This window comes from Pristiophorus japonicus, chromosome 7, assembly GCF_044704955.1.
Source record: "Pristiophorus japonicus isolate sPriJap1 chromosome 7, sPriJap1.hap1, whole genome shotgun sequence".
Taxonomy (NCBI): Eukaryota; Metazoa; Chordata; class Chondrichthyes; family Pristiophoridae; genus Pristiophorus; species Pristiophorus japonicus.
This window is the reverse complement of record NC_091983.1, coordinates 171,548,726-171,575,894: the sequence shown is the minus strand read 5'-3', so window position 1 is coordinate 171,575,894 and position 27,169 is coordinate 171,548,726. Positions and strand designations below refer to the sequence as shown.

The 27,169-nt window shown below is 39.9% G+C and overlaps 1 protein-coding gene across 1 annotated transcript in view; it reads right to left on the bottom strand.

The window, feature by feature from the left end:
• The window catches only part of ibtk (inhibitor of Bruton agammaglobulinemia tyrosine kinase), a 158,148-nt gene that overhangs the window by 34,213 nt on the left and 96,766 nt on the right, over positions 1–27,169 (bottom strand). Inside the window, exons 13-21 of the mRNA XM_070885570.1 lie at positions 27,069–27,155; positions 25,440–25,522; positions 25,311–25,348; positions 24,522–24,618; positions 21,067–21,168; positions 16,100–16,217; positions 9,981–10,041; positions 8,385–8,512; positions 4,820–4,932 (exon numbers count right to left, since the gene is read on the bottom strand). Of these exons, the coding sequence (XP_070741671.1) occupies positions 4,820–4,932; positions 8,385–8,512; positions 9,981–10,041; positions 16,100–16,217; positions 21,067–21,168; positions 24,522–24,618; positions 25,311–25,348; positions 25,440–25,522; positions 27,069–27,155 (827 nt within the window). The remainder of the gene's footprint in view (positions 1–4,819; positions 4,933–8,384; positions 8,513–9,980; positions 10,042–16,099; positions 16,218–21,066; positions 21,169–24,521; positions 24,619–25,310; positions 25,349–25,439; positions 25,523–27,068; positions 27,156–27,169) is intronic.

The following is a 27,169-nucleotide window of genomic DNA, read 5'->3' as shown; positions in this document are numbered from 1 at the left end:
ATTTCGCTCTCTGTAAAATGATTTTAAAAAGTATAATCAGTGCATTTTACTTCCTGGTTTGCTCTGAAAATTCATCAATGTGATTGGTTGCTTAGCCTGCTTGATAACATCACTGTTGCTGGATGCCAGAATGAAATTAACATCGGGAATGGCAAAAAACATACCACAGAGATCGCTATATATTTGTGGGCAGCCTTCTTCGAGGTCAGCAGCAAGCGCCATCACTTCACTGCAACTGTAAAATCCAGGCCATTAAATACTCTACACCAAACTGTAGAGACTGAGATTGATAGATTTTTGGTAGGTAAGGGTATCAAAGGATATGGAGCAAAGGTGAGTAACTGGAGTTCAAGTACAGATCAGCCATGATCTAATTGAATGATGGAACAGGCTTAAAGGGCAAATGGCCTAATCCTGTTCCTATGTTCTTAACTAAAATAGTTAGTCAGCAAACTGTTACCTTTAGTACCCGTCAAAACATGTCTGTTGTTCCCAAAGCAAGAAAGAAAAACTAGTATGTTAGAGAAAAAAAACAATAATCTTGGATCCATTGTATACTTAACACAATGACAATTATGAAGTCAAATAATGGCTGCGTACAATAGTAGAAAGCAATTGCTTTCTCTGAATAGTCACCAGTGATGCTGGTTTCTGTAAAGATTATTACTTTACAAACAACTTACATAAGTCATGCATTTGTGTAATCTATTTCTAACCGTCCAGGGTGCAGGATGCTCAAGTTGCATTATGTGGTTTTAAGACAGGGCAAGCCAAAACATTGCATAACCTTGTGCAATCTAGTCTCAACAGACTTTGTTTGCAAAGACTTAACACATATAGGAAGGAGTAAGCCTTGCATCCAGCGCATATCCATTGTATCTCACCCATCCATAGGGGGAAAAAAAATCACATGATTCGATGAAATAACTTACCACTTAAATTACAAAGTATTCAATTGATTATGTTAAACAAATCAAAAGCATTTAAGAACAAGTAAAATAACAGAAACTGAGCTAACAAATCCTCCAATATTTTTTTTTAAAAAGATACCAATTCCAAGGTGGCAAGTAGCAGGAACTGAGCAATAAAATTGTTAAAATAAATCTGTAAGTTGAGCCGCCTCTTGAATTTTTCATCTACTGAAAATTTAAGGTAAAAAATAGCATTTGTAACACAAAATTAAATAATTCTGAATTAAATGCTTATTTTCTTACTCGGAGTTGCCTTGACAGTGTTGGAAGCCCATGGAAAATGTTTTCTTAGGGATGTCTACTCCTTTGTTGGGAACCTAGGAATCAATTTGGAGTATTGGGCTGCAGTTTCAATTATTCGGGTAGATTTCGTTACCAGTTTTTCTGCAAATGTCTTGTTTTCTCCGAATCAGCTGCAGTCTACGTTAACACAGCAAGGATCCTTCTCCTCAATACTCACTTTAGTTTCACACACTGCTCATTCAAAGGTTGTTCGACCAAAGCAGCTCATATTCTCTTCAGCAGCCTGGTCTGATCTGTATTCCATGCATCCTTTCAGTGGCGTGCCTTGCCCAAAATTGTTTCCACCCTTACTGCTCAGTTGTTCCTGACCCTCCCAACAAGCAGAGCTGTTCTTGCCCAAGTCTTTTGCCACCTACCAGTTTTCTGATTAGTTCTTGCTGTATTTGGCTCTCCTGTATTTGCTGATTTGTAGCTTTGTTAAGGAAATATTATGGACTGATCATGGAATGAAGTGTGTGAGAAAGGCTGGGTGCAATAAGCAGGAGGGCAAGCTGGTATTACTATCTGTAGCACAAGAGTGGGTTTGACTCCCAAAAGTTTTAAACTATTGAATGACTATTTTAGGGATATGTAGTCAAGATTATTGTTTGAGCAAGTTGGGAGTGAAGTGAAGTTAGAAATATAGAAATAAAAATATTTTACTTTAGAGTTTCAGAGCTTTGTTCAGACTAGGTGCACCCATCCCAAGAGATGCAGTGGACTCACAATGATTAGGCTAAGTAAATCTGGCTTGCTAATCAATTAAATATATCTTCATTCTCTGCAGCTATTTTCTCTACGCATGACTTGCTTGCTCTCCAGTGCTTCTACTTTTCACCAGTCTCTGCTGCACTCCAATGCGGAAACTCAATTGCATTTCCAGCTGGTGTTTGTGCTCCACTGCCAGTTGGCCAGTACTTACGATTTTCCTCTTCAGTGTCCCGCCCTCATCCCCTTCCTCAGTGTTTCCAGAACGCAGCAGCTTGTATTACGCATAATTTGCAAACCCTCGACTTCTCAGCTATTTGATGCTCCAAAATGTTTGGCCTCCCCCACTGACCCAACCTCCACCTGATTCCTTGTAAACCTCAGAACTGCCACTTCAGTCTTCAGATTTCTGCAAATAGTCATAAGCTGCCAAGTAGTTTCAGGCATCAGTCTCCTCCAATCCCTAGTGCTCCCCGACCTCGCACCCTACTGTGCAACACAATCACACCCCAACGTCACCGATGGCGTGCCAGAGCCTAGCCACCTTCAGGCTCCAGACTAAAATTTGAGTGTTCCCAAACTGGTCAGAAAAGTAAAAATCCATGGGATCCAAGGAAAAGTAGCAAGTTGGGTCCAAAATTGCTCAGTGACAGGAAGCAAAGGGTAATGGCCAACGGATATTTTTGTGACTGAAAGGCTGTTTCCAGTGGGGTTCTGCAGGGCTCAGTACTAGGTTCATTGCTTTTTGTGGTATACATCAATGATTTAGACTTTAATGTAAAGGTCATGATTAAGAAGTTTGCAGATGATACTAAAATTGGCCGTGTGGTTAATAGTGAGGAAGAAAGCTGTAGACTGCAGGAAAATATCAGTGGACTGGTCATGCGGGCAGAAAAGTTTCAAACAGAATTCAATCCGGAGAAATGTGAGGTAATGCATTTAGGGAAGACTAACAAGGCAAGGGAATACACAATAAATGGTAGGATACTGAGAAGTGTAGAGGAACAGCAGGACCTTGGAGAGCAGGTCCATAGGTCCCTGAAGGTAGAAGGACAGGTAGATAAAGTGGTTAAGAAGGCATATGGGATACTTTTCTTTATTAGCTGAGGCATAGAATACAAGAACAGGGAGGTTATGCTAGAACTGTATAAAACACTAATTAGGCCACAGCTAGAGTACTGTATACAGTTCTGGTCACATTACAGATGTACAGTTCTGATGAAAGATCTGTACTTTACAATTTCAGATGCTGACTGACCTGCTTGAGCATTTACAACATGTTTTTTTTTTCCATTTTATCTTTGCCACAGCCATACAAGCTAATTCTTACAAATTCTCAAAAACCTCCTAGTTCTATCAAGCTAATCCTCTACAAAGTAAAATAAGCAAGATTCCCTAAGCAAAAAAAATCACCACCACCATAGCCTTAAGGGATGATAGGGTGGGATTATGGTGTGTGAGGGCAATTAATATTCAAAGAATGATGAAAACACCAAGAGAGGAGACATTCATCCCCAAGCCAACCTTCTCCCATCCTCTACTGTAGGTGTGGACTCATTGTTGGGGTATGGTTTACAAAGATCAGTTGGTCTGTGGTACCTCACTGTAGTGGCTATTCACATGCAAGCCTCAGTGAACGTTCACAGGCCATTCAACACGGGAGGGCATCATAGAATGGTTACAGCGCGGAAGGTGGCCCTTCAGCCCGTCGAGCCCATGCCGGCTCTCTGCATGAGCACCTCAGCTACATCCACACCTCTGCTCTTTCCCCATAGCCCTACAAATTATTTTCTTTCGGGTACTTATCCAACTCCCTTTTGAAAGCTGTGATTGAGTCTGCCTCCACCACCCTTTCAGGTAGTGCATTCCAGAACCTAACTACTCCTGCGTAAAAAAGTTTTCTCTGATGTCGCCTTCGATTCTTTTGCCAATCACCTTAAATGTGTGTCCTCTGGTTCTCAACCCTTCTGCCAGTGGGAACAGTTACTCTCCATCTGCTCTGTCCAGATCACTCATGAGTTTGAACTCTATCAAATCTCCTCTCAATCTTCTCTGTTCTCAGGAGAACAACCCCAGCTTCTCCAGTTTATCCACGTTAACTCAAATCCCTCATTCCCGGAATCATTCTCGTAAAACATTTCTGCCCCCTTTCTAAAGCCTTCACGTCCCCCTAAACTGCGGTACCCAAAATTGGACACAATACTCCAGTTGAGACCAAACCAGTGTTTTATACAGGTTCATCATAATTTCCATGCTTTTGTACCATTATACATGAAGCCCAGGATCCCGTAAGCTTTTATAACCACTTTCTCAACCTGTCCTGCCATCTTCAACGATTTGTGCACACATACCCCATGGTCTCTCTGTTCATGCACCCCCTTTATGATTGTATCCTTTAGTTTATATTTCCTCTCCTCATTCTTTCGATCAAAATGTATCACTTTTCTGCATTGAGTTTCATCTGTCACGTGTCCGTCCATTCCCATCACAAGCAAGTCTGACTCTGTCCTTACACGGGTCTTCCAGCACAGTCCCATCAACCTGCGTTAGATTGGAACCCAGATTCCAAGATTGAATGGACAGTATTCTAACCCATAGCACTACCAAGTCCTCTTCCCCAACCCCTTTCTGCCCCACCCAAAAAAATCTTTCTAGTTTTTATGGAACAAAAGCATCATCTGTAATAATGCCATGCTTCATTCATAGATACTCAGATAATAAATGACAGTATAAATACCATTCTAAATGTCCTAAATTTGAATGGAAATATACCTACCAGATGTTTAATGAACTATCAGCAGTCCAAGTCAAGGTTTATACCCTTCCCTCACTACATTACCTCACTGTAGCTTGCTCACCTGTTGAAGTTGGGGTTTGAATGAGATCAGATAAATGATATCCTCCTGAACTGTTAGAGCGTCGTCTCAGCTTCTTTTTTGCCTTTACTTTTGCCTTTTTGAGAAGTGTTTCTCTGAAGAAAAAAACAATTTTAATTTGCCTTTTGTTTTATACAAGCTTGGTTTTATACAAAGTGAAAGAAAAACATTTTTAGCTTTCCCCACATTCACTCACCTAAATATATAAAAGTGAAGAGTTGCCACAACGACGTGGTCTTTAGAACTACCAGAAGCAAATCATTTATCACAGTGCTAATTTAAGGTTTTGCCCCTGAAACTAATCAAGTGATTTAATTTAAAAATATACAAATTAAATGTTTAATAAATCATTCTTACTTGTAGATTATGGAAGACTGCTGAATCCTCAAGTCAAACAAGCAGCAAATCACAGTTACAAACACTTAGTGATAAAGACACATTGCTAAATTTAGATTATTTTTTTTTTTAGAGCTGTGTCACAAAGCTAGAAACATTTTTAAAAAGTTATTTTTGCTTTCCATTCATTAAGCTTATTTTTGAGATGTCAATCTCCTCTAGAGTGCATTGAAAAGTATCAAATGTGTACTATTAAAGCAATCCTCACAGGAATCCCCATTGAAATTATTTAATTTAATCTATTTTCAAATATTATAAACACCATGCTTGCAATATAAACAGAATATTTACCATGTATTGTTAAATATGATACTAGTCATAAAAGATAAATCTGCATAATTTATTCCAGTACAATAGTTTTTATTCCCTCCCCACCATGTGCAGGAAACTTTCTACATTCAATATCTCAAAAAGTATCCTCAATGAATGCCCTTTACCTTCATTGAATAGATAAGATCTTCTACCAGTGACTGTGCATCAAACAAACATAAGTGGAAAATAACCAGAGCTCTCAAATATTTGACAGTTCAGACATATTTGAACAAGAAAAATGTCAGTGACTCCCTTCCCCAAATCACTGGTTTCACTATATTCCAGAGTTATCTTCTTTCTAGGGTTTCAACATAATTATCCAATCAGATAGATACATCTTCAGATGTTTCTGAAAAGTATTTAGTACAATGCTGTTTAAGCTATAAATTGGGAACCAACTGCTTGATTAACAGATTATACCAGAACAGTTTATCAAGGACAGTTCCCATAGCATTGGATGGCATTATATGTACATTATGTGTCACATTGGTTTACTCCATTTATGAAGGTACTTAATTTTTCTCTGCAGTGTAAAATGTATTATATGTAAACTGGGTACTGTAATGCAGTGGCTCAGTATGTCAAAACATCAGTATAAAGTGGAGGGACAGGAGTTCACATTCTCAGCTTTATTGAACGGAGGGTAGGTGCTGCCCATAGAAGGGAAAAAAGGAGTTGAATGAAAGATAAAAAGGGAAATTTTCTCATGCACATCATGAGAATCAGTTGACTAGCAGCACTGGAAAAGGTACGGCTGACATGTGGCCCGTTAAGATCTATGCAAAAAAGAGTGGCGGGGGGGGGGGGGGGAGCTCGATGAACAGGGAACCACACCATGACAAAAAATTGCGCAAATTAGAGAAGTAACATTCAAATAAAGTATCACATAAACCATATCACATGTTACAAAAGGAAATACATTACTACTTACTAACCTATCTCAGTCCTCCCTTGCTGATTAAAGGCATCTTATGAGTAAACATTTTAGAATTACCCTAATAATCAAATAATTTTCTCCTCCCTCCCCACCATCATATATCAAGTGTGCAGTACAGTGCCTACTATTGTACTTCATGTCATTGGACACCAGCATCTACACAGAATGTGTTGGGAAACTCAACATCGATGATACTTCATGAATGCATCAGCAGACATTTCCACTCTCTCGCAAGAAAGACCAGTCACCAGTTTTCCCTTTGAGCAAAAATCTCGGACAGACAAACCCGAGTGTCTTCCAATATTTGGGCTTGAAACTAGATCTAAAGAACCAACAGCTACACTCCAGTCATTATTTATGGTTTATAACTGCCTTTGCATAATAACCTAAATGAACAAAATGACCTATAAAATATATTGGCTTTATCATGTACATGAAACTCAATCAATTAACTCTTGCACAGCCCTAGAAGATTTGGTGAACAATAGCTACTAATTCAAGTTAAACAACAGTGGCAATCAGCAAAATTTAAACTTGAGGCCACTGCTCCCTCAGCTGGTCTAACTCAGAAATGAATTCAACTACAGTACCTACCTTAAGTAAAGTTCCAACAGCAATCTCAGTTTGTTATACAAGAGTGCTGAGCATGAAATGGATTTACAAATGTATGTGTAAACAGCAACAGTTGCCAATATTGTACCTGTATCTATCAAACATTAGGATCCTATTTGCTCCTATACAGATGCATTTGCAAAAATGTTGCCAAGAACAGAGTCAACATTCCCATTTTACAAATTTACAGCAAACTACAGATTATTTAAATTGTTAAGTTATTTTTTGTAAACTTGTCACTGAAGATTACTATCTGGCATATGACACAGACCGAGTGCACAGATTAATCGTAACAGGTGACCATTACCAATATTTACTGCAGCCATTTATGTGTTACATCATGGGCTGCCCTGACCTGTGTGAGAACACCACTGCAGGTCAGGACTATAAATAGAGCTGGAGCACCAGGCCCTGGAACATCATGGGCTGCCCTGACCTGTGTGAGATCACCACCGCAGGTCAGGACTATAAATAGAGCTGGAGCACCAGGCCCTGGAACATCATGGGCTGCCCTGACCTGTGTGAGATCACCACCGCAGGTCGGGGCTATAAATAGAGCTGGAGCACCGGGCCCTGGAACATCATGGGCTGCCCTGACCTGTGTGAGATCACCACCGCAGGTCGGGACTATAAATAGAGCTGGAGCACCAGGCCCTGGAACATCATGGGCTGCCCTGACCTGTGTGAGATCACCACCGCAGGTCGGGGCTATAAATAGAGCTGGAGCACCGGGCCCTGGAACATTGTAGATGAAGGTGCAACGAATGAGGGTACGGGGCCGAGAATAGCCGAGGGCCCAGGGGCAGCACGGGCCAGCCCACACTGTAATATGTGTGCGCACTAGGTCTGTGCAGCAGAGCAGGTCTCCAGTCATCCTGGTTCAACCCTTGCCACTGGATAAAGACCTAGCTCTGTCAAGCCCATGTGGTGGCTGATGTGCAACGGTCACAGACATTAAAAAAATCCACGCACAGGCATCTTCCATCCCCTCAATTGGAGTTCAGCACTGGAACATCAGGTCCTTCATTGTGGAAGCAAGTCATTCTCGTTCAAGGGACCGCCGATGATGATGGTGTGTTATGATTAATAAAACAGATCAAAAATAATTTTTCCAATTGGTAGGTTTAGAGAGTGTCCAATAATTTAAGTAGGTACTGCCTACCAATAGATTTACCAGAAGGCATAACCAATCTGAGTAGAAATAGGTAACACTAATGCTTTTCAGACACCACAGAAGTTGAGGGAAACCCATAGGTATTATCTCAACCCAAGAAGGAGAGTGTTACTTACTTGGAAAATTGCTCAATGTCCAATTCAATTTTACTGGCCACAGAGTTATCATCAATCTCTTCACCCAGAAAGCTGATGTCTGGGCCATCTGGATAAGGAGTGATGATCCTTTTTTGCATGGCTGGAATCTATAATTTAATAACTCTGAAGTTTCAAAACTCAGCTTTTTGAACTTACCAAGCAAATATATAAAAACAAATTAACTTTTAATATGATATTGCTAGTGGTAATAATCAATAGTATTGTAATTTTACCAAACTACAATCTTTTAGATCATATTGTTGTAATAGTTTCACAATTGATTTTTTTGCTACGTGGCCAAGTGATAAGAAACCAAATAAACTGCACCGTCATGTTGACAAGCCATAAAAGCCTACATGAAGGTTTGACATATAAACCAGCTGGTACTTTTTAAAAAAAATAGCAGTACAACTAGCATCAATCTCTCCAGCTGGCATAGAAAGCAATACAAGAGTGGAATTTGAGGGATTAACAAAATGGATCCCCTATTTTTTTTTAAATAACTTATGACGTGCATACACATTAAAGTTACATTTTTAAATGTCCCATAAAATAATGGATACAATTGCTCATGAAATAATAGTCATTTGCAAAAGAACACAATAGATTTGCTCTTATAATTTTCTGGAGACAAAATTTAAACCAAAATTAATAAAGTCATCAAAAAATTAGAAATAGTATTAACCATGATCAATGTATATAAAAATAAACTGCATGAAATCCAATAAAAAGTTCCCTCAGTGATGTACAGATTATCTTCGTGACAAACATTTATATATTTGTGCTGGAATCGGGATAGAATGACAGCATAGAGAAATTGATATTTCAGAACAGGATAATGTGGATTGATGTTGAAGACAAACAGTTTTAGTTCAGTGGTAGCACTCTTGCCTTTGGGACAGAAGATTATGCATTCAAGCCCCACTCCTCCAGAAAACTGAGCACATAGTCTAGGCTGATACTTCAGTGCGGTACTGAGGGAGTGCTGCACTGTCAGAGGTGTTGTCTTTCTGATGAAACGTTAAACCGAGGCCCCATCTGTCCTCTTAGGTGGATGTAAAAGATCCGACGGCACTATTCAAAGAGAAGGGGAGTTCTTTTTGTGTTATGGCCAACAATTATCCCTTAATCAACACTACTAAAATAGATTATCTGGTGATTTATCTAATTGCTGTTTGTGGGACCTTGCTGTGTGCAAACTGGCTGCCGCATTTCCCTAGTTTACAAGAGTGGCTACAGTTCAAAAGTACTTAAGTGGCCATGAAACACTTTGGGATGTCCTGAAAGGCGCTATATAAATGGAACAACTTGTTTTCTTGTTTATATTCCACAATATAACCACAACAGTAATATCATAGCAGTCCTATACAGATACTACACGTCACCTATACAAATGGCACACAGTTCCCACAGGGTACGCATTACCAGCATTACCCTATAAAATAGTGTGTACACTAGCTTTCGTCAGTATATCCAAGATTAGGAGATAAGTCACTCGAATTCAATAAAGGAGGCTTCGGAATTGTATCCTGTATTGCAGTCAATGCTGCATCTAGTAGGTCTGAGAATTCTTACCATATTCCTATAAGAAAGTGACAGCTCCTTCAGCACTTCATCACTAAGAATGTCCAGCGATCTGAAATAAAAATCCACAGCAGTGTTCAATAATCACCTTTCTTTCGGTATGCATGTGTCAAAACAGATACTGAGCCTTGTGAACAAAGACTTCTTATTCACATTACATTTTAATGGCTTAAACAATTTTTCCAAACTGTTAAACCCAAATCTAAACATATTAGTTTATATTTGGACAAGATATATCTCAAGACAACAAACATACACACAATTAGAAAAAGGTTCTGCTGAGGAAATATGAGCAGCTAGGGGCTAAATTAAAAAGCAGAACCACAAAGGTAATAAACTCTGGATTACTACCTGAGCCATGAGCAAATTTGCATAGGGCAAGTAAGATCAGAGAGATGAACGCGTGGCTCAAAGATTAGTGTGGGAGAAATGGGTTTCAATTATGGGGCACTGGCACCAGTACTGGGATAAGAGGGAGGTGTTCCGTTGGGACAGGCTTCACTTGATCCATGCTGGGACCAGTGTCCTGGCGAATCGAATAACTAGGGCTGTAGATAGAGTTTTAAATTAAATAGTGGGGGAAGAGGGATCAGGTGAGCGGAAATTTAAAAAGTCAGAGAGAAAGAAGGCGGCAATATTGCAGGGTAGCGATAGGGGTAATGATAATCAGGTACAGGGCGTATAAACATAAAAGTGCATCAGAAAGTGGATAAAAATGGTAAAAATGGTAAAAAGACAAAATTAAAAGTTCTTTATCTGAATGCACGCAGCATTCATAACAAAATAGATGAGTTGACAGCACAAATAAAAATAAATGGGTATGATCTGATAGCCATTACAGAGACGTAGTTGCAAGGTGACCAAAGCTGGAAACTGAATATTCAGGGGTATTTGACATTTTGGATAGACAGAAAGGAAAAGAAGGTGGGGTAGCTCTGTTAATAAAGGATGAGATCAGTTCAGTAATGAGAAAGGATATCGGCTCAGAAGATCAAGATATAAAATCAGTTTGGGTGAAGAAAAGAAGTAATAAGGGAAAGAAGTCACTGATGCGAGTAGTCTATAGGCCCCCTAAAAGTAGTTACACTGTAGGACAGAGTATAAATCAAGAAAGAATGGAGGCTTGTAGGAAAGTTACGGCAATAATTATGGGCAATTTTAATCTTCATATTGATTGGAAAAATCAAATTGGCAAAGATCGCCTTCAGGGAGAATTCATAGAGTGTAGTCAGGATGGTTTCTTAGAACAAGACGGTGTGGAACCAACCAGGGAGCAGACTATTTTAGATCTGGTAACATGTAATGAGACTGGATTAATTAATGAGCTCATAGTAAAGGATCCTCTTGGGAAGAGTGATCATAGCATGGTAGAATTTCAAATTCAGTTTGAGGGCGAGAAAGTTGGGTCTCAAACTAGTGTCCTGAACTTAAATAAAGGCATACACAAAGGTATGAAGGCAGAGTTGGCTAAAGAGGACTGGGAAAATAGATTAAAGGCCAAAACAGTAAATAAGCAGTGACAGACATTTAAGGAGATATTTCATAACTCTCAGCAAAGATATAATCCAATGCAGTGAGAAAGACTCCAGGAGAAGGATGAACCATCTGTGGTTAACTAAGGAAGGAAAGGATGGTATCAAATTGAAAACAAAGGCATACAATGTTGTGAAGATTAGTGCATGGCCAGAGGATTGGGAAATCTTTAGAAACCAGCAAAGGACGACTAAAAAAATATTGAGAGAGAAGATGAGAGTGTAAACTACAAAGAAATATAAAAACAGACAGTAAGAGCTTCTGCAGGTATATAAAAAGGAAGAGAGTAGCTAAAAAAGGATGCAGACAAAAAACAGGAAACTATAGACCAGTTAGCTTAACATCTGTTTTTGGAAAAATGCTAGGGTCCATTATTAAAGAAACAGTTGCGGGACATTTGGAAAAGCATGATTCAAATCAAGCAGAGACAGCATGGTTTTATGAAAGGGAAATCATGTTTGACAAATTTGCTGGAGTTCTTTGAAGATGTAAATAGCAGGGTGGATAAGGGGGAAACCAGTGGATGTGGTGTATTTGGATTTCCAGAAGGCATTCGATAAGGTGCCACATAAGAGGTTACTGCACAATCAACAAACACAAGAGCAGGCAGCGGAAGGAGCGTGCGGCAAACCGGAGTCCCCACCAACCCTTTCCTTCAACCACTGTCTGTCCCACCTGTGACAGAGACTGTGGTTCTCGTATTGGACTGTACAGTCACCTAAGAACTCATGCTAAGAATGGAAGCAAGTCTTCCTCGATTCTGAGGGACTGCCTATGATGATGATACTGCACAAGATAAAAGCTCACGGGGTTGGGGGTAATAGATTAGCATGGATAGAGGATTGGCTAACTAACAGAAAACAGAGTGGGGATAAATGGGTCATTTTCCGGTGGGCAAACAGTGACTAGTGGAGTGCCGCAGGGATCGATGCTGGGTCCTCAACTATTTACAATTTATATTAATAACTTGCATGAAGGGAGCCAAGTTTGCTGATGATACAAAGATGGGTGGGAAAGCAAATTGTGAGGACACAAAAAATCTGCAAAGGGATATTGACAGGCTAAGTGAGTGGGCAAAAATTTGGCAGATGGAATATAATGTAGGAAAATGTGAGGTTATCCACTTTTGCAGAAATACTAGAAAAGCAAATTATAATTTAAATGGAGAAAAATTGCAGAGAACCCTGGGGGTCCTTGTGCATGAAACACTAAATGTTAGTATACAGGGACAGCAAGTAATCAGGAAAGCAAATGGAATGTTGGCCTTTATTGCAAGGAGGATAAAGTATAAAAGCAGAGAAGTCCTGCTACAACTGTACAGGGTATTGATGAGGCCACACCTGGAGTTCTGCGTACAGTTTTAGTCTCCATATTTAAGGAAGGATATACTTGCATTGCAGGCTGTTCAGAGAAGGTTCACTAGGTTGATTCCGGAAATGAGGGGGTTGACTTATGAGGATAGGTTGAGCCTATACACATTGGAGTTCAGAAGAATGAGAGGTGATCTTATTTGAAACTTATAAGAAAATGACAAAACTCGACAAGGTGGATGCAGAGGGGATATTTCCACTCATAGGGGAAACTAAAACTAGGAGGCATAGTCTTAGAATAAGGGGCTGCCCATTTAAAACTGAGATGAGGAAAAATTTCTACTCTGAGGGTTGTAAATCCATAGAATTCTCTGCCCCAGAGAGCTGTGGAGGCTGGGAAATTGAATATATTTAAGGCGGAGATAGACATATTTTTGAGCGATAAGGAAGTAAAGGGTTATAGGGAGCGCGCAGGGAAGTGGGACTGAGTCCATGATCAGATCAGCCATGATCCTCTATTGAATGGCCTACTCCTGCTCTTATTTCTTATGTTCTAAAGTAAACGTTGGTCCCTTAGAGGATGAGACTGGGGAATTAATAATGCGATACAGGGAAATGGCAGAGACTTTGAACAAATATTTTGTATCGGTCTTCACAGTAGAAGACACTAAAAGCATCCCAATAATTGATAATCAAGGGGCTATTTGGAGAGGGGAACTTAAAACAATGACTATTACCGGAGAAAAAGTACTAGGTAAACTAATGGGACGAAAGGCTGACAAGTCCCCTGGATTCGATGGCCTGCATCCTAGGGTCTTAAAAGAAGTGGCTGCAGAGATAGTGGATGCATTGGTTGTAATCTATCGAAATTCCCTCATTCTGGAGAGGCCCCAGCTGATTGGAAAACCATAAATGTAACACCCCTATTTAAGAAAGGAGGGAGACAAAAAGCAGGAAACTATAAACCAGTTAGCATAACATCTGTCATTGGGAAAATGCTGGAGTCCATTATTATGGAAGTAGTAGCAGAACATTTAGAAAATCATAATTGACTGTATTATAAAAGGGAAAAGCATGTTTGACAAATTTGCTGGAGTTCTTTGAGGATGTAACAAGCAGGGTGAATAAAGGGGAACTAGATGATGTCGTGTATTTGGATTTCCAGAAGGCATTTGATAAGGTGTCACATAAATGGTTAATGCACAAGATAAGAGCTCATTGGGTTGGGATAATATATTAGCAATAGATAGAGGATTGGCTAACTAACAGAAAAGAGAGAGTCGGGATAAATGGGTCATTTTCAAGTTGGCAAACTGCAACTAGTGGGATGCCTCAGGGATCAGTGCTGGGGCCTCATCTATTTGCAATCTATATTAATGACTTGGATGAAGGGACCGAGTGTAATATAGCTAAGTTTGTTGATGATACAAAGATAGGGGGGAGTCGGCCGAAGGCGGGGACAGGTCGGCCCGAAACGAAGGGCGTGGTGGGGGAACATTTTCTGGATTCTGGACGAGCCCGTCACGGATCGTCCCGGTGTCCTGATTCCGGAATTGTATGGATTCCGGAACTCCGGATTCTTGACACTGTACCTGTATAAAAGTAGGGTAGTCTTGCTACAACTGAACAAGGTGTTGGTGAGACCACAGCTGGAGTACTGTGTGAAGTTTCGATCTCCTTATTTAAGGAGGGATATACTTGCATTGGAGGCAGTTCAGAGAAGGTTCACGGGTTTGATTCCGGAGATGAAAGGGTTGTGTTATGAAGAAAACTTGAGCAGGTTGGGCCTATACTCATTGGAGTTTAGAAGAATGAGATTTGATCTTATTGAAACATACAAGATTCTGAGGGGGCTTGACAGAGTAGATGCAGAGAAGATGTTTCCACTCGTGGGGGAACCTAGAACCCAGGGGCATAGTTTCAGAATAAGGGGTCGTCCATTTAAAACACAGGTGAGGAGGAATTTCTTCTCTCAGAGAGTTGTGAATCTTTGGAATTGTCTACCCCAGAGAGCTGTGGTGGTTGGGTCACTGAATATATTTAAGGTGGAGATGGACAGATTTTTGAACTACAGGGAGTCAAGGGTTATGAGGAGCAGTGGAGTTGAGGCCAAGATCAGATATGATCGTATTGAATGGCGGAGCAGGCCCGAGGGGGCAAATGGCCTACTCCTGCTCCTATTTCTCATGTTCTTATATAAGTTAGCATAGTATATGATTTGGAGATGATCATGTTCCCATAACCTCATTGCTCTTGTTATTCTTGGTGGTAGAGATTGTGGTGAAGGGAGGTGCTAACGAAGTAACCTTGGTCAGTTGCTACAATGCATGCTGTCGATGTCACATACTGCAGCCAGTGTGGAAGTTGTGGAGGGGGTGGATACCGTGTCCAGTAGCATGGACACCAAGCAAATTAACTGCTCTGTCTTCGATGGTGTTGAGCTTCTCGGATGTCACATCAGCTGCGCCCATCCAAGAAAGTGGCGAGTAGTCCATCACACTCCTAACTTGAGCCTTGTAGATGGTAGAGAGGCTTTGAGAAGTCAGAACCTGTGCCACATGTTGTACAGTACCCAGCTTCTGTCCTGTTCTTCTAACTACTATGTTGGTATGGCTAGTCCACTTCAGTTTCTGGTCAATAATGACCCCAGGATGTTGATGGTGGAGTCTCAGCAATGGTGGTGCCAGTGAAAGTCAACGGAAGATGGCTGGGCTTTCTCTTATTTGAGATGGTTATCACATACAACTTCTATGTATAAATGCTTTCTGACCCTTGACAGCCCAGGTTCTGTTGCTGGCTGGCAACACCCAAGAAGCTCAACACCATCCAATACATAGCAGTTAATTTGCTTGGTGTCCTTGTCGCTTCATGATCAGAACAGTGGCAATAATAGTTACAAAATCCTCAGAAAATATAAACAACAATATGCATTTATAGAGCTCATAGTCTATGTGATCTTAAGAGTCCTTTACAAAGGGAGAAAGTATGACCAAAGGTGTGATGAGGATGTGAATTTTTAAAGAGGCTTTTGAAGTTAAGGAAGGAAGACTGGTGGCAAGGCAATGTGGTTTTGGAAGATAGTTCCAGGAGAAAGGGGTCAATGGCTGAAAGGTTGGCCTCCAATGGTGGAACAGAAGAGCATACATAATATCAAGTTTATGCATGAAACATATCAACATTTTTCAAGACCAATATGTAGCAAACTATTTATAAAAGTGGATACATATTTCTAAGTGGAATGGTAAATCTAGAGACAATTGCTTTTACCTTGCTTCAAGCAAAGCTGCCATATTTAGAACTATGAATTGCAGACAGGACAGTTTTAACTGTTCAGCGTTGTACATTGCAGAAAACTCCAAAAGTTCTGATGCATTTTTCAAAGTTACTGAAAACAGAACAAACATAGTTAAGTCTGTTAACATTCAAGGAAACATAGCAATATAGGAACAGGACATTCAGCCCCTAAAGCCTGTTCCACTATTAAATTAGATCATGGATGATCTGTATTTCCACTCCGCTTTTGCTCCACATTCCTCAATATCCTTAACTATCGATCTCAGTCTGGGAAATTTCAATTGACCCACAGCCTTTTGTGCAAAAGTTCCAGATTTCCACTACCCTTTTTCTGAAAAACTGCTTCCCGATTTCACTCCTAAATCAACTAGTTCTAAATTTAAATTTATGCCCCGTTGTTCAGGATTCCCCTACCAAAGGAAATAGCTTCTCTGTATCTACCTTATTGAATCCCTTTATTACTTTAAACATTTTGTTTTGATCACCCCTCAACCTTCTAAACTCAGGGGAATACAAGCCAAGTTTATGCAGATTTAGCGTACATAAACTTGGAGAAACATGAATAAAAAAGATAAAATTTAGCTTCTCAGTCTTTTGGAGAGAGACAAAACTATTTTGGAATCCCATTCTTTGCTTAGCACAACTTAAAACTATTACTGACACGGTAATAAAAACAATTTCAGCCAGCAAAGTAATTGGTGCTTTCAGATCTCACTATAACTCAAGGCATAATTTTATTTTAGCAATTATAAATATTTTTCGATGAAGCGGAGCAAGCTTTAAAATTTATTTGAACTTAAAACAACTGATGGCTTTTTTGAAAGCCAATTTTTATAGTTTCTCATTTTACTTCTGGTTTCATTGTTCATTGCCCTGTCCAAAAGAGCAGCAGCTTTCCAAACTTGTTTTACTCAGTAACATTCACTTATAGAAACATAGAAAATAGGTGCAGGAGTAGGCCATTCGGCCCTTCTAGCCTGCACCGCCATTCAATGAGTTCATGGCTGAACATGCAACTTCAGTACCCCATTCCTGCTTTCTCGCCATACCCCTTGATTCCCCTAGTAGTAAGGACTTCATCTAACTCCTTTTTGAATATATTTAGTGAATTGGCCTCAACAACTTTCTGTGGTAGAGAATTCCACAGGTTCACCACTCTCTGGGTGAAGAAATTCCTCCTCATCACGGTCTTAAATGGCTTACCCCTTATCCTTAGACTGTGTCCCCTGGTTCTGGACTTCCCCAACATTGGGAACATTCTTCCTGCATCTAACCTGTCTAACCCCGTCAGAATTTTAAACGTTTCTATGAGGTCCCCTCTCATTCTTCTGAACTCCAGTCAATACAAGCCCAGTTGATCCAGCCTTTCTTGATAGGTCAGTCCCGCCATCCCGGGAATCAGTCTGGTGAACCTTCGCTGCACTCCCTCAATAGCAAGAATGTCCTTCCTCAGGTTAGGAGACCAAAACTGTACACAATACTCCAGGTGTGGCCTCACCAAGGCCCTGTACAATTGTAGCAACACCTCCCTGCCCCGTACTCAAATCCCCTCGCTATGAAGGCCAACATGCCATTTGCTTTCTTAACCGCCTGCTGTACCTGCATGCCAACCTTCAATGACTGATGTACCATGACACCCAGGTCTCTTTGCACCTCCCCTTTTCCTAATCTGTCAGATAATAGTTTGTCTCTCTGTTTTTACCACCAAAGTGGATAACCTCACATTTATCCACATTATACTTCATCTGCCATGCATTTGCCCACTCACCTAACCTATCCAAGTCGCTCTGCAGCCTCATAGCATCCTCCTCGCAGCTCACACTGCCACCCAACTTAGTGTCATCCGCAAATTTGGAGATACTACATTTAATCCCCTCGTCTAAATCATTAATGTACAGTGTAAACAGCTGGGGCCCCAGCACAGAACCTTGCGGTACCCCACTAGTCACTGCCTGCCATTCTGAAAAGTCCCCATTTACTCCTATTCTTTGCTTCCTGCCTGCCAACCAGTTCTCAATCCATGTCAGCACACTACCCCCAATCCCACGTGCTTTAACTTTGCACATTAATCTCTTGTGTGGGACCTTGTCGAAAGCCTTCTGAAAGTCCAAATATACCACATCAACTGGTTCTCCCTTGTCCACTCTACTGGAAACATCCTCAAAAAATTCCAGAAGATTTGTCAAGCATGATTATCTTTCACAAATCCATGCTGACTTGGACCTATCATGTCACCTCTTTCCAAATGCACTGCTATGACATCCTTAATAATTGATTCCATCATTTTACCCACTACCGATGTCAGGCTGACCGGTCTATAATTCCCTGTTATCTCTCTCCCTCCTTTTTTAAAAAGTGGTGTTACATTGGCTATCCTTCACTCCATAGGAACTGATCCAGAGTCAATGGAATGTTGGAAAATGACTGTCAATGCATCCACTATTTCAAAGGCCACCTCCTTAAGTACTCTGGGATGCAGTCCATCAGGCCCTGGGGATTTATCGGCCTTCAATCCCATCAATTTCCCGATTAATAAGGATTTCCCTCAGTTCCTCCTCTTTACTCGACCCTCCGACCCCTTTTATATCCGGATGGTTGTTTGTGTCCTCCTTAGTGAATACCGAACCAAAGTACTTGTTCAATTGGTCCGCCATTTCTTTGTTCCTCGTTATGACTTCCCCTGATTCTGACTGCAGGGGACCTATGTTTGTGTTTACTAACCTTTTTCTCTTTACATATCTATAGAAACTTTTGCAATCCGTCTTAATCTTCCCTGCAAGCTTCTTCTCGTACTCCATTTTCCCTGCCCTAATCAAACCCTTTGACCTCCTCTGCTGAGTTCGAATTTCTCCCAGTCCCCGGGTTCGCTGCTATTTCTGGCCAATTTGTATGCCACTACCTTGGCTTTAATACTATCCCTGATTTCCCTTGATAGCCACGGTTGAGCCACCTTCCCTTTTTTATTTTTACGCCAGACAGGAATGTACAATTGTTGTTGTTCATCCATGTGGTCTCTAAATGTCTGCCATTGCCCATCCACAGTCAACCCCTTAAGTATCATTCGCCAATCTATCCTAGCCAATTCACGCCTCATACCTTCAAAGTTAGCCTTCTTTAAGTTCTGGACCATGGTCTCTGAATTAACTGTTTCATTCTCCATCCTAATGCAGAATTCCACCATATTATGGTCACTCTTCCCCAAGGGGCCTCGCACAACGAGATTGCTAATTAATCCTCTCTCATTACACAACACCCAGTCTAAGATGGCCTCCCCCCTAGTTGGTTCCTCGACATATTGGTCTAAAAAACCATCCCTTATGCACCCCAGGAAATCCTTCTCCACCGTATTGCTTCCAGCTTGGTTAACCCAATCTATGTGCATATTAAAGTCACCCATTATAACTGCTGCACCTTTATTGCATGCACTCCTAATTTCATGTTTGATGCCCTCCCCAACATCACTACTACTGTTTGGAGGTCTGTACACAACTCCCACTAACGTTTTTTGCCCTTTGGTGTTCTGCAGCTCTACCCATATAGATTCCACATCATCCAAGCTAGTCCTTCCGAACTATTGCCTTAATTTCCTCCTTAACCAGCAATGCTACCCCACCTCCTTTTCCTTTTATTCTATCTTTCCTGAATGTTGAATACCCCTGGATGTTGAGTTCCCAGCCCTGATCATCCTGGAGCCACGTCTCCGTAATCCCAATCACATCATATTTGTTGACATCTATTTGCACAGTTAATTCATCCACCTTATTGCGGATACTCCTTGCATTAAGACACAAAGCCTTCAGGCTTGTTTTTTTTTTTAAAACACCCAAATAAAAGTAGTTTCTCATCTCCCTGTGCTAATGCCTCTGGCCTCCATTCTGTGCTTCACACAAGAAGCATGCCTGAAATCAGAAACTGGCAATCTGGAAGTCAACTTGCATCCTAACATTTTGCAGCTTGGTATGTTTGCATAGTGTATTGTACCATCAATGTACTACATGACAACACTCATTTGGGATTTTTTAAATTTCAACTTTGAAAAGTTTATTTTTCTATTTACCATTTGATTCCTAAACATCTATGCAGTTTTGGATTTCAATGGTGTAGTACTTGAATTGTTAAGAAGTCCATACGCACAATGTATAATGAAACCAATCCTGATGAGCAAAATTGCTTTGCCAATAAAATGTAATCTCTACCAACTGCAGGCAAGGTCATGTTACTGACCAGTAATCCAGAAGTTCAGATCAGTTTGCAATTCCATTTTTTTTTAAATCTAGAAATAAAAAGTACCAGTAAAAGTGATCATGAAGTTGGTCAATCATTAAAAACCCAACTAGTTCACTAACGTCTTTAAGGGAAGGACACCTGCCTTCCTTACCCAGTCTGGCCTGTGTGTGACTCCACACCATCATAGTTGACTCTTAACTGCCCTCTGAAGTGGCCTAGCAAGCCATGCAATTGTATCAAATCACTACAAAGAATTGCAGTGGTTTAAGAAAGTTGCTCACTACGAACTTCTTGGTCAACTAGGGATGGCAATAAATGCCAGCCTTGCCCACACAAGAAACAGGAACAGGAGTAGGCCATGCGGCCCTTCGAGCCTGCTCCCTCATTCAGTAAGATCATGGCTGATCTTCTATCTCAACTCAACCTTTCTTCACTATCCCAAGAATTAATAAAAAAATATCTAAAATTAATCAATTAGCAAAATTTCAAATCAGCAATTCAACCTAAACAATATTATGAGACCTTTACTAATCAGATCCGAAAGCCTCAACAAGGCAGCTAAGATGTGAAAATGTGTGTGTGACAACAGTAATGTTAAACCACCATGTATACAATTCCTGTTAAGGCTTCTCTTTGCAAAGTACTCAGTCTCTATTCAGTTGGCTCTGCTTCTCCTAAAAATGGATACTGCAAAAGTAAGTAAAGAACCTCACATTTTTCTGTAATGGCCACTTCACAAATCTCCTTGAGACGGCTAATAAGAAGTTGATCGGCCACCACAAGCACATTACAAATAAACTCCACCTCCTGCGATTCTATGGGAAAAAACACAGTACTTTGTATTCGTTAACACTAAAAAAACTACAGCATAACTGAGACAACTCACATCGGCAATACGTACTTGCATTTGTTCATGTGGCATGCAAGGTGCTCTATCTAAGCAATTTTAAAAGCTACTGATGTTAACTATTGATGAAATTATTATTTTGTTGCAATGTCTTCAATTGAAAGGGTTATATGTACATTTCACTCACACAACACCTGGCAGAAGAAAGACATAACGGCCAATAAGCTCCATCAAATTTTGACACGGAGAAAAAATATAACCCAAATATTTAACTTTCCTACATTACAACAGTAACCACACATCAAAATTACTTCATTGGCTGTAAAGCGTAAAGTGGTGCAGTAGAAAGTGCTCTTCAGGTTGGTACAAAAATAGGCCTGTGCTTGGAGTGCTTGTTGCGAATGCTGAGAACCCAAACTGCCAAAGAAAGGTATTATATATTGCCTAGAAAATATAACATTTGAAAAACTTACCATGCAATGAATGGTTAGTCTTTCACAGAAAGCAGTGGAGATGCTAAGAGCCCAAATTAGATGTTTCAAAGCTCCAGTCTCAGAAACAATGCAAAGGTGCCTGTCCCAATAGCCAGGACAGTCACCTTGTGGTAAAATTTCACCCAGAAAAATATCTTTCATTGTAGATGTTGGTGTTTGTTTTTGCTTAAGTTTCAGAAAACAAGGCCATAATGCATTGCAATCTCAGGGCATTGTTTTTTTTAAAACCTAAAAAAACCATACTGTAAACAGTGGCTTAGGGCAATCTGCTTAAACCAAAATATGGGTTTTTGATCCTGAAAGGAGTAATGTTTTGCTGACTCTTATTATAATAACATTTATTTATGTCACACCTTTAACGTAGTAAAACATCCCAAGGCACTTACAACAGTCTTACAACACGTTAGATATTGATAAGGAGGGGAAAAGAGAGAAAAAGTGAGAGAAGGAAGTTTAAAAGAGGTAAAAGGCTCGGGTCTGAAGCGGCAGCCAAAATGCGCACGCAGATAGACACACGAGAAAAAACTAAAAAGAAATTCTAATTATATTGCAAATACAATAAGGAGTATACAATAGTAAAATCAGTATAATAAAGATTAATTATAACACAATTAATATATACAATTATAAATTAATATATACAATTAGAAAATCAGCAATTGAAGCAAATTAAATAGGTTTTTAGCTTTCTTTAAAATTCATTCCCTGTCCATTGATTCAATTAATATACAAGAACCAATCACCGCACTCCATCCTTGTGATATCATAATGAGGTTATGATGTTATTATGTCATCATTATGTATAGTTCCAAAGGGAAAGTTACCCTCCAAAGATGAGCCCATTGAGTGTTGGAAAGCTGTTATACCTTAAAGGACATTACAGCAGATGAGATCCTGTCTTCATCAAATGTCTATGCCTATATACTGGGACCTTTTGTCCTTATGGCTTAGAACAATTATTTGAAGTAACAGAAAGGGTAGATAAGCATAATACAGTAGATGCAATATATCTGGATTTCCAAAAAGCCTTCGATAAGGTAGATTTACAACTAAGGTCAGAACATGTGGAGTCAGGGGACAAGTAGCAGAATGGATAGTAAGCTGGCTACAAAACAGAAAAGAGAGTAGAGGTTAAAGGTAGCTACTCAGATTTGCAAATGATGCAAAGTGGCGTTCCACACGGATTGGTGCTGGGACCACTGTTTACTATTTACATAAACACTTTGGACTCAGGAATCGTAAGCACAATTTTAAAATTTGTTGATGATACCAAGTTAGGGGTAGTAAAATAAGAGAGAGGAAGACTGCGACAAAATACAGGAAGACATTAAATGGGTGGGTGGGCAGAGTGGTATGTATTTGGCAAATGAACTTCAATACAGATAACTGCGAGGCAATACATTTTGGTAAGGAGGCCACATACTTCTTGGGAAAGCAAGTGTCTAAATGGGGTAGAGGAACAGGGATCTGGGGGTACGGATACACAAAAATCACTAAAAGTAGCGCGCAGGTTAATAAAGCCATAAAAAGGCAAAGCACTGGGGTTCATTTCTAGAGGGACAGAATTGAAAAGCAGAGAAATTATGTTAAACTGTATAGGATCTTGGTCAGACCACACTTATAGTACTGTGCACAGTTCTGGTCTCCAGATGATAAAAAAGGATAGAGGCACTGGAGAAGGTACAAAAAAAAAATTATTAGAATAATAGCAGAACTGAAAGGTTATACCCATCAGGAAAGATTGAACAGGCTGGGGCTCTTTTCTCTAGAAAAGAGAAGGCTGAAGGGTGACCTGATAGAGGTCTTATATGATTATGAAAGGGTTTGATAGAGTAGACGCAGATTAAGATGCTTCCACTTGCGGGTGAGACTAGAACTAGGGGTCACTAATAAATCCAATGAAGAATTCAGAAGAATCTTCTTTATCCAGTCTCATCCATGCCTTTGTTACCTCTAGACTTGACTATTCTAATGCATTCCTGCCGGCCCCCCAGTTTCCACCCTCCATAAACTTGAGGACATCCAAAGCTCTGCTGCCCATGTCCTAACTCGCACCATGTCCCGCTCACCCATCACCCTGTGCTTGCTGACCTACATTGGTTCCCGGTTAAGCAATGTCTCAATTTTAAAATTCTCATTCTTGTTCTCAAATCCCTCCCTATCTCTGTAACCTGCTCCAGCCCTACAGCCCTCAGATATCCGCAGTCCTCCAATTCTGGCCTCTTGTGCATCCTCGATTTTAATTGCTCCACCATTGGTGGCCGTGCCTTCAGCTGCCAAAACCCTGAGCTCTAATTCCCTCCCAAAACCTCTCCACCTCTCCTTCCTCCTTTAAAACACTCCTTAAAACCTACCTTTCACCTACCCTAATATCTCCTTACGTGGCATGTTTTGTTTGATAACACTCCTGTGAAGCGTCTTGGGACATTTTACGACGTTGAAGCTGCTATATAAATACAGGTTGTTGTTGAGAGTGATTAGAATGTGTAACTCGCTACCACAAGGAGTAGTTGAGGTGCATAACATAGTTGCATTTAAGGGAAGCTAGATAAGCCCTTGAGGGAGAAAGGATTAGAAGGATATGTTCATGGGCTTAGGTGACAAAGGGTGGGATGAGGCTGGTGTGGACCACAACACCAGCATGGATCTATATGGCCAAATGGCCTGTTTCTGTGTTGTAACTACTTTATAATACTTTGTAACACCATGCATTAAACTATTGGGGGGGGGGGGGGGAGAAGCGGGGAAATAAGGAAAGAGATTTAAAATCAGCCTAATGCATTTGCATAATATATGATACATAAGATATGGAACATGTAGTTCTGACCTTTAACAGTTGGAGCTTCACCTGTGTAGATATAATCCAAAATAACCTCCAAAATGTCAGAATGGATGGGCATTTCCAATGCTGTGCAACAAGAGGCCTAAACACAAAAATTGCAGAGGTGAGCAGTGAGCGGTAGCGGCGAAAAGGTAGAAAGGACAATAAAGTCAACTTTAAGATTAATCACATTCAATTATGCTTCAGTATCTGCTGATGTTTATCATTTCCTCTCAAATTACTAAGCTGGAGTAGAAGACATACTGTCCTGCTTATGTTTGTGCAGTTAGCAAATGTGTTCAGATGTTTATGTTTAATTAATACATAGGAGGAGTTATTAAAAAGGAGCACTGCTGTGTAAATTTGTGTCAACTTATAACAGTAGTATTCCTTTAACCAGCAAGAACTGGCATACTCTTCAATATTTATAACAAAATTATAATATTCAGAAGAAAAATAAAATATAGATGCTGGAGTACAAAACATCTCAATTTACAATACAATCAGAATGCTGCACATTTAAATCTTCCATCGGCATTCAGATTATTAAGTAGGACAATAGTCTATAAAATATATTAGGTACACTCTACGCTTTTTGGAATAATTTATCCATTTTGTGCTATTCAGAATAGTTAGTTATGGAAAATGTTTAAACTTATAAAAAGTGTTGATGGACACCTATGGATCAGACCACTTTTACTTGAAATGTCTAATAATTCAGAGCTATAATGCCCACTTTCTACGGCTTCCACCCCAACTAGATTTCATTTCACAGTAAAGCACAATTATAAATACCTCAATCCAGGCGTTACTCAGCATACTGTGAAAATACTCTAAAAGAAAAGAAATGTAATTGATAAATATTTTTGAACAGAAATACAAAGACAAACATACATGTGTTAAAAAGATAATGGGCATCTTTACCAAGTCTAGCACATAGCACACATTTGTGGCAGACGAATTCTTTTCCATCTTCTGATCTCAAAGTTACGTCACACAAATACGAACTAATAGGGAACAAAGCAAAGGTAGGAATAAAAGTTCAATTCTGGCAAGATCTAGAGTGGAAATTTGAGAGTCTGGATCTATCTGAAAAAGTCTATCATAGAGAATATATATTTTTTATTACAATGAAGTCAAATTATCACTTGCTTTTACAGTAGAGGCACTGTGCTTCTCTTCCCGCCCAAAGGTACAGAATATTGATTGGGTTTGATTCCATAGGCATTGGCAGCCCTATGGTACCACACTTAACCAGCCATTCTTCAAATGTAAACCTAGACAGTAAGTGCCTGCTGCCTATATGACTGTATGAAGCAACACAGTTGAGTCCAGAGCTGACCTCCCCCAAAATCCTCACATATTTTCCAGTAGAAGTTAATGACAGCAATCTGAAGTGTAAACCGCACCCCCCCCACCACCGAGCGCTGGAGCCCTCAGGTTAATTGCAGTATCCCAGCTGCAAAGCTCAGCACAGACCAGGAAAGGAATGTAGGGCCTTCTCACTTGTGTAGCTTAGCACTTTTAGTCAATAGGAGCCGAATGTTAGTGTAGATGTCCTCTGAAGAACCATATTAGATAACTACAATACTCTTATTAAAAAAGCTACAGTACAAAATGCATTTTTTTTTAATTATGACATTTAATACTTTTACTTGGAATATTATTCAATTTTTGGACTAAACATAATGACAGAAATAAGGGTGACATTTGTGAATGGAAATTCATCCCGAATACATCAAGATTTCTACCTATTATGCAAATCTTTTTCTGGTTGTCGATGATGAACAGTCTCGAAATTGTGCATCCAGAAGATTTACAGTCAAAGGTAAGTAATTTCCAAATTATTCTCATATTACTTTTTTTTGGCTAATAGCCTATTTTTTCCCTAGGCATGGGGGAAGAGAGAGTTTGGAGTGCTATATTTTACACACAAGGTTAGGGTCGTCAGTGAAATACATTCTTCATATACTGGATACCTAGTGTACCAAGTACACCAAAGTTAGGTACAGAGTAAAGCTACCTCTAACTTTTCAAACAAATGTGCCTCAAGAGCAACACCAGAAGAGCACCGTACTGCATCATAATACAATTTTAGAGCTAACTAGTACAGCCAGTTACATGTTACAGTTTCATACTCATTGGGAACTTGGTTAAAGCCAGCAAACTCAAATTTAGAGTGCTTACAGGGAGAGGAGACTTTCAGCCCATCAATATAGGTTGAATTTGAATCCAGGTCCAAGTGTTGGAAGGGGCATGGCACTTTCCCTTCCCCACCCTGCTTCAGTAGCAGTATGCCATATAACTACATCTACTTGATTGCTTTCTATATGTCTCCAAATTTAATGCAGAGTTATGCCCCAGATTAACCAATTTAAGTACGTGATAACAATCAGGCAAAAGGAGCCAATTTTGAAATTGAAAAGATCCAACCACTTTCTAGATTAGCCACAAGGTACACTTCATGGATTATGTTATTGTATGTGATAAATAACAGAACATTTTCCAATGTTATATCCTTACATGTTTTGAAGAGATAAATACAGCACCTACCACTTCTTCTGATTGAACTTCAATTTGTTTCCACTTTTCTTGTGCACAACTCTTATCTTCCAATTTTCCAATTTGACCCCATCTAACCTGCAATGTACAAT